The sequence below is a fragment of the Oculina patagonica genome, chromosome 12 (genome assembly GCF_052425735.1).
Source record: "Oculina patagonica isolate OP01 chromosome 12, crgOcupat, whole genome shotgun sequence".
Taxonomy (NCBI): domain Eukaryota; kingdom Metazoa; phylum Cnidaria; class Anthozoa; order Scleractinia; family Oculinidae; genus Oculina; species Oculina patagonica.
Genome location: NC_135769.1, coordinates 23,684,845 through 23,692,255, shown reverse-complemented (window position 1 = coordinate 23,692,255; position 7,411 = coordinate 23,684,845). Strand labels below are relative to the sequence as shown.

The 7,411-nt window shown below is 38.5% G+C and overlaps 1 protein-coding gene across 1 annotated transcript; it reads left to right on the top strand.

Moving 5' to 3' along the window:
* Positions 1-754: 754 nt before the first annotated feature.
* Positions 755-6,988, top strand: LOC144632305 (glycerophosphodiester phosphodiesterase 1-like). The gene is made up of 5 exons (XM_078490927.1): positions 755-1,172; positions 3,010-3,121; positions 4,129-4,218; positions 4,811-5,028; positions 6,146-6,988. The coding sequence occupies exons 1-5, from the start codon at positions 793-795 to the stop codon at positions 6,288-6,290; spliced, it is 945 nt and encodes a 314-aa protein (XP_078347053.1). The 5' UTR covers positions 755-792; the 3' UTR covers positions 6,291-6,988.
* Positions 6,989-7,411: the final 423 nt, after the last annotated feature.

Here is a 7,411-nt window from a genome sequence, read left to right as displayed (position 1 = left end):
AGAGTGGATACCCCGGGGGGGGGGGGGGGGGACTCGCATATGAAAGTGACGGGGATGCTCATCGTCTCGCTTAGGGTTGTAAATTTCGGATTTTTGGTCTCGCTTTGGGTGTTCTGGGCAAAACGCCAATATTTTTAGCCATAATGGTCTCGTTTAGGATTAAACACGAAGAAATATACAACTATAAATTCTATTCTTAGTTTTTTGGTATCTTTTAGGGGTCAAGAAAAGCTTGAGCCCTTCCCAGATTGGTCTCTTTTAGGGGTTCTTTTCAAAATTTCCGACGAGCATCCCCGTCCGTTTCATATAGGAGTCTCCCCCCGGGGTGGATACGCAGTGGACAAAGAGTGGATACGCAATGCGTGCAAGGAAAATAAGACCTGTTCTCCGATTCACTACATTTGTAATTTAGTAACAGAATATTAACATTCTTAATTACCAGCCAAATTATTGTATTAATGTCAGTCTTCTTGAAAAAGACCAAAACTTAATTTTTCCAATGATATTATTATTTTGCCTTCAAAAAACGAAAAAAAGGAAAAAAAATTGCATGCAACAGATGGAAACTTTATCTCTTGGAAAGCTGAGCATTTGTTGGTTTCGACACTTGTTTCATAATAAATTTTCCGAGTTTGATTTTTAGACAACCTTTCTCGAACACCATTTGTAGCGACGCTTAAGCACCTTCCCGATCCCAGGGTAGCTCAGGGTCATTCTCCCAATCCCAAGAAACCATGGGAACGAGGTTTCTTTTGCGTGACGCGAGTGACGCAAGACTTTGTCACAACAAAGATGGCGGTGTGCTGTTGTATTTTGTTTGTTTTCTTACCGGCACTGACCTTCCTTTTCCTCTATCGAAAATTTCGTCTACCTAAGCCAGAAGTCAATCTCGTGAAATCGTTTCTGAGAAAGGACGCGTCAGAAACACCAGCGATAATCGCCCACAGAGGCGGATCGGCAGAGGCACCGGAAAATACTTTGGCGGCTTTTCGAACGGCGAAAGAAAACGGGGCTATCGGTGTCGAGTTTGACGTGGACTTCACGAAAGATGGCAGAGCTGTTGTCATTCACGATGCCACCGTGGATAGAACTTCTGATGGAAGTGGGCCTGTGAATGAATTTACCTTCGAAGACATTAGAAAAGTGGACGCATCAGCGAAACATCCTCTGAGGTATAAAGTTTAAAAAAATTGAAGCTTTTATCAGTAAACTCATTAAGTACTCAAGCTTACTTAACGGTCACAAAAGTAATTGACAAAGCTACTATAGGAAGTTAGTTTTAGGAGCGGAGGGCTTTGAAATAATCACGAACTAAGCTACATTTTTCAGCGAAGGCATTTATTTGAACACTGTCGTTGAAAAAGATGCATTCACGAATATTGTATGAAATGTGAAAATGCATAGCAATATCGATATTTACATAAAATTGTTTCTAATACGCCCAATATTGTTAATGGTTTTAAATGGGTAAAGACAAAAAGAAGTTGATGTAAGGTTATTAATCCCTTAAAATTAGACTGACCATTATCAACAAGGTGTTTGGAAGAAAAGCCTGAATATTGAAAAGGTGAAATTTTGTAGAAATGAATTTTACAGTCAGAGGAATGAGTGCCGGTTTTGGCAAATCTTTGTTAAAGCGCTGGAAGAGTTTAGGAATTATTTCATCCAATCAAAAACTAGCACAAGTGCTCACGAGTACTCTGAAAGCGTGTACAAATTTGACATGTTACTTAAGTAACGTCTGAGATGAAAACCGTGGGCTCAGTCACTTCTCGGAGAAGTGATGTCATCATCAACTGTTACTAAGATGATTACACCTGACTCAGCCCTGGAACAGAGTTGAGGGAGACTGGGCAAAATGTGTGGCAGGATGGTCATTCTCATCACCAGACCTGCTTTTCCCTCTTAGCCAGCTGCGCTAGGTGGGGACGAGAATGGCGGAATGGTGGGAAGGAAGAAGAGAAGACTGACCCATGACCTTTGCACTTGCACTCATGTCAATTGTTAGTAGGACTCAAGAGAGTCTGGATCATGGGGAAAAGTCAGGCATAACATAGCTTTAGGCTTCCTGTCTGCGTAATATATTTAAGGCCATGACGACAAGGTGGGAACAGGGCCCAGGAATGGAGGTGGGGTACTCCCTAAAATGGACAAAATTAGGAAGCTCTGTGAAAAAGGGGTACCTTTTTCAGAGTGAAGGTATATAAAAGAGTAGGCATTTTCCTGGGTTGAGGTTTAGAAAAGGGTAGGGAAGGTGCAATTCCTTTGTCAAAAAATGGTATGTTATACAAAACCTGGTAAGGCTTTGGACCTTGGGTAGTCCCTCCCTCTTAAATATTTGTTGAGTGCCCTTCTTCCTTGGAGCATTTATAGGTGTTGGTTAGGGTATCCCATGTACATGTACACCAGTTGAAATTTCAATGTGCCCATAAGTTTCCCTTTTAGGGGATAGAATATTATAGTTTTTATTGGCAGGTCATCACCTTCCCTTGTTAAAGATTTTAAGTAACTCATTCTGCTCTCCGATCCCTCTTTCTCAAAATTAAAGCCACTAAAGGTATTGACTGACAGCACATCTCTTGCAAATGTAATTACGGCTATACCGTAAAATTCCGGTTATAAGTCTCCCCGCTTATAAGCCCCCCGGTTATAGGCCCATCATCCTGGAAACAAAAAAATACATCCGGTTATAAGCCCCCCTCTACCGGATGACAGTACTGAACAGGGCTAAATGTTGCTTTTTTGTGCGTTTTTAACTTAAAAACGTATTTCGATCAACACTCCCGAGGCTCGTTTCGAAACGTTTTTTCCTTCCGCTTATAAGCCCTCCCGAATATAAGCCCCTCCGCTTATAAGCCCACCCAAAAACCCTTACGAAGTTGTATAAGCCCAGGGCTTATAACCGGAATTCTACGGTATACTAGTTTTTAAGTACTCCACTAAATCAAGCATAACTTTTACATGTAGCTTCAGGAACAACTTCACTTTTTGTTATCTTTTGCTTTGTAGAGACAAGTTTCCTAATGAAAAAGTCCCTACCTTAGAAGAGGTTGTAGAACTTTGTTCAAGTCTTGGGTTAAAGATGATAATTGAGATCAAGAAAGGCACTCAAGCACATGAGGTGATCATTTTATTAGGAAGCAATGTGTATTGTGGGGCCCTCCTTTATAATGATATTGTGTAGCTCCATAAGGTATCCATACCTCCCCCAAAGAAGGGATTTTTCCTAAGACCCCCCCCCCCCCACCCTGGAAATTCCAATTAAGCTTCATACTCTTCCTTAACGTTTTTGGCCTTCGATACCCTCCCACCCCAAGGAATTTCCAATCCCTTCTGTGGGCAGATAATTATGTCCAGGATTGAACAATAATGAGATTCACGTTCCTCATGACAGGCATCACAAAGTGTTCTCATTTATAAAATTCACCAAAACACACCAAAATTTGTCAAATATGAAGTAATATGGAAACGTCAAATAACACAATCAAACATGAAGTACTCATTAAACAATACTTGCGTTCAATCCTGGACATAAGTGTCTGTGGGAGGAGTATAGACATTTTCTGGAACCACACAAATGCAGATTTTTCTCAGGAGGCTTTTTGCTTTTTAATTTATTACAAAATAAATACTCTTTATTCAATGGTTTAACGCATAATAGGCATGGATATTTTGCAAGTTGTAAAGTATTTTTCTGAACTCAGTTAGGGCAAGGAAAAATATGAGCAATAAGCAAAATGTCTATTTCTATTATTTGTTAATAAATCATCGAATAAGGGATTTCTTATTCCACCATCTTCCCTCTAAGTTTGGGTCTGGATTCCATAAGTTTGTCTGTCTGTATTTTTGCTCTGTTCTACAGTGTAATAGCGTGGCATATTTTGCGTGTTCTTTTGTCCTGACGTGGTAAAATGGCACAATATAGTGGAATAATAAATGAAATTATTTGCATGGCAGAGAGAAACTAGCAAAGACATGATCCTTTCCTTTATAGCCTTATCACACATTAAAAACTTTGCAGTACTCTTACATGAACTCCTGGGTTTAATTTATTTACTGTTGTGTTATTAAAACAAAATGGTTAGTAATTTAGTGATGAATGTCAAGCTTTGTCATTGTTTCTTTCAGACAGCTCAATATTTGAAGAATCTGTTCTCAAGTTATCAGCTGTATGATAAAGCTCTTGTTTGCTGTTACTTTCCTGGTGTTATTTACCAGGTAAGCCAGAAGTTAACATGTATTTTCCGATTTCTCAGACCTGCCAATAACTCAAATTATACACTTCTTAAACTCATTTAATTTATCAAGTTTAAACAAACAAAATCATAACCACGAAGGAAGTTTGGATACCTGGTCTTAGTTTTTGATTGAAAAGATATATCAAACACTCAAGACAGTGTTTCATCGGCTATTCAAACACGTTTAATTTTGTTAAAAATGCTCCACTGCATGTCTCATTTTCAACTCTCTTCTTGGTGTTTGGATATCCTGATCAACCCTCCAAGTTTATTTTTTTCCTTAGTGGCCATTTGGCCACCAACTGCTAATGTTTGGTCGCCATTGAAAAATTTTAGTCCCCAGGCTGGCGGCTTTAGTTCCAATTTAGTTGCCATGGCAACTAAAATGGTCTTAACTTGGAGGGTTACCGATGAAACACTGTCGCTTGTGTTTGATATATAACATGAAAACTACCAACTGAAAAAATCATCTTTCTGATGGATTCACTTTTTAACTCATAATGGCTGATAATAATTTTTTGGGCTTGTGAAAAAATCACTTTTATATCCAATATTTATTTTTTAATGCCCAGGTACGCAAGGTGGATCCTAAAATTGTGACTGCTCTTGTGTGGTGGCGCGACAGCATGAGCTACATGATAACAGGAGGGAAGGAGCTATTTGAGATAGACAGTTCTATCAAAGTAGCAGTTCTTAGTTTCTTTGATAGAATATGGGAATCAGCAATACCTTGGTTTCTTGATTTTGTTGGAGTTCCTATCCTGTCATGTGCAAAGGAACATGTGTGTGGGTAAGTCATGTTATGTCAGGATTTGTGCCATATTTTAGAAAATAGTGGGAGGACGGAGGGTCAGGGAGGGAACAGGAGGTGGGAGCGAAAAAAGCGGGAAGTGGGAGCTCTAAAAGGGTGGGAAGTGATAGAAAGGCAGTAACATTTTGCAATATAGCATACTATTATAAAAAAACTGCAGTGTTATAGTGTCTGTGAGTGGTAGCAAATCGATAAAAATGGTATCATACATGTGTGATATCATTTTTGACCAATCAGCTCACAGAGTTTGCCATGTTTCAATTCTCAATGAGCCAAAGTGTATTGATATTAAGTCAAAATATCTTCGGATCTTCCTCCGCAATCTTCGCTAAATATCTTCAGAAGTGTTCAGAAAAGTTTGTAAAATTTTCAGAAACATTCGTATGACCTTCGGACAACATGTTGAAAATTTTTGGAAATCTTAGGGAAATGGTAGGAAATCATCGCAATTGGTAGGTTTACATAATAAACAGAATGATACATGGTTGCTTAGAGATATGAAATTTATCTTCTCGTGTTAAAATAGATATCTCACTTGTTCGCGGCGCTCATTTGTGTGATATGGATTTGAACTCTCGAGGATAAATTTCATATCTCAGCGCAACCATGTATTATTCTCTATATTTTGTGATATAAAAGTACTAAGAGCCAGGCGCCACTAAGGCTGATGCAGGAATTGGGGTACAAGTTGTGGCCAGGGTCACTGTTGTGTTCTTGGGTGAAACACTTTACTCTCATAGTGCATTTCTCCACCCAGGTGTATAAATGGGTACCGGTGAACTAATGCTGGGGCCTAACCCTGCGATGGATTAGCATCCCATCAAGGGGGAAGTAGAAATATTCCTAGCTGCTTAATCCTATCTAAACCAGGATAAGCTCCAACAGCGTGGGCCACTTGGCTTGAGGCTTCCCCCTATGATAAAAGTATAATTATAAATTCAGTTTTAGTTCATTCCTTTTTAGTAGTTTAATGTTTGTCATCACAGTAAGATGGACAGTTGACACGAGGAACTTGACCCAGAACTTTGTTTGTGCAACTTGTCACTCATTTATAAAGACCATTAAAGTATAGATAATTTTTTGTTCTCTTTGACAGGGATATGATAGAGATGTGGAATGGACATGGGGTTGAAGTGGTAACATGGACTGTCAATCAACAGAAGGCCAAGGATTTCTTTATGGAATGCCTCAATTGCCCGATTATAACTGACTGCGTACATCGGGATTCAGTTTGGAATTAACTAACATTTCATCAAAGAAAATTCAATTTAGTTCAGTCAAATAAACAAATTTATTTTCAATGGCATCTCTTTATACAGAGAGACCCACATACATGTATAAGACCCACGTTTAATAACCTAGATTTATTCAACCTGGCCTAAATAGGTTCTTATATAAATGGTATGTTCTTAATTTGATAAGGGCACTAGCGATCAGCATTAGAGATGGATTATATTACTGTATTAAATAATTATCCAGAATACAGTTTAGATGATAACCATACAGTAAATTTATCTTTCCAAAGTACTAGCATCTGTACCTACATTTTAGCCTGTGTACAGCCGTCCCGCTCCACTCAAAAAAAATCGCGGAGCGGAGCGGGACGGCTGTACACAGGCTAAAAGGAGGTTTTAAATGAAGGAAGGAGGTTTAAAATGAAAATTTTAGCCTAACAGGTTCTTAAATTTTAGGTTGTTATATGTGGGTTTTTACTGCATTTTTCGTTTAAGGCTTTCCATTAGAATGTGTGATCACTTCTGACTTACAGTCAGACCTCTTTGTTAGGGGAATCTTTGTTTACAATATTTGCCTCATTAGCATACTGAAGCGCTTCAATTTCTGATCGCGCTAACAAAAATATCAATTCTGAATATTGAAAGAATATGATTAACTTTCGCTATAAATTTGAGTATGGTGTATTAAATACTTTTTTCTGTGACGCAGGTTTAAAACTTGATATATTGTACAAGGAATGTATGGGCTCATTAGCGCTTTTGCCACCCAGAAATGTTGCAGTTTTTGAACGCTTGTAATATCTCCTTGAATATTGCACACAAAGGGCTAAACTTTTTGTAGATAATTAAGTTTCAAATGCTCTTTAAATATCTGGAGTCATTTTTTATATAGCTTGATGCCCTCTTTATCAAAGTTGTTATGCTAATAAGGCAAAATTTAAACAATGATGTCACAAAAGGGCCACAGCTGCATGTCCATATTATGGAGGTGACGGCATAAAAGTTTATCAGGTTTCCCTGAGAGTAAGTGAACTGTCCGTAATATGGAGGGGTCTGTATTGAGTGGTTCAACTGTACTTATATGTTGATGCGTCAGCTTTGTAGAACGGAAAACTAAGGCATATTTC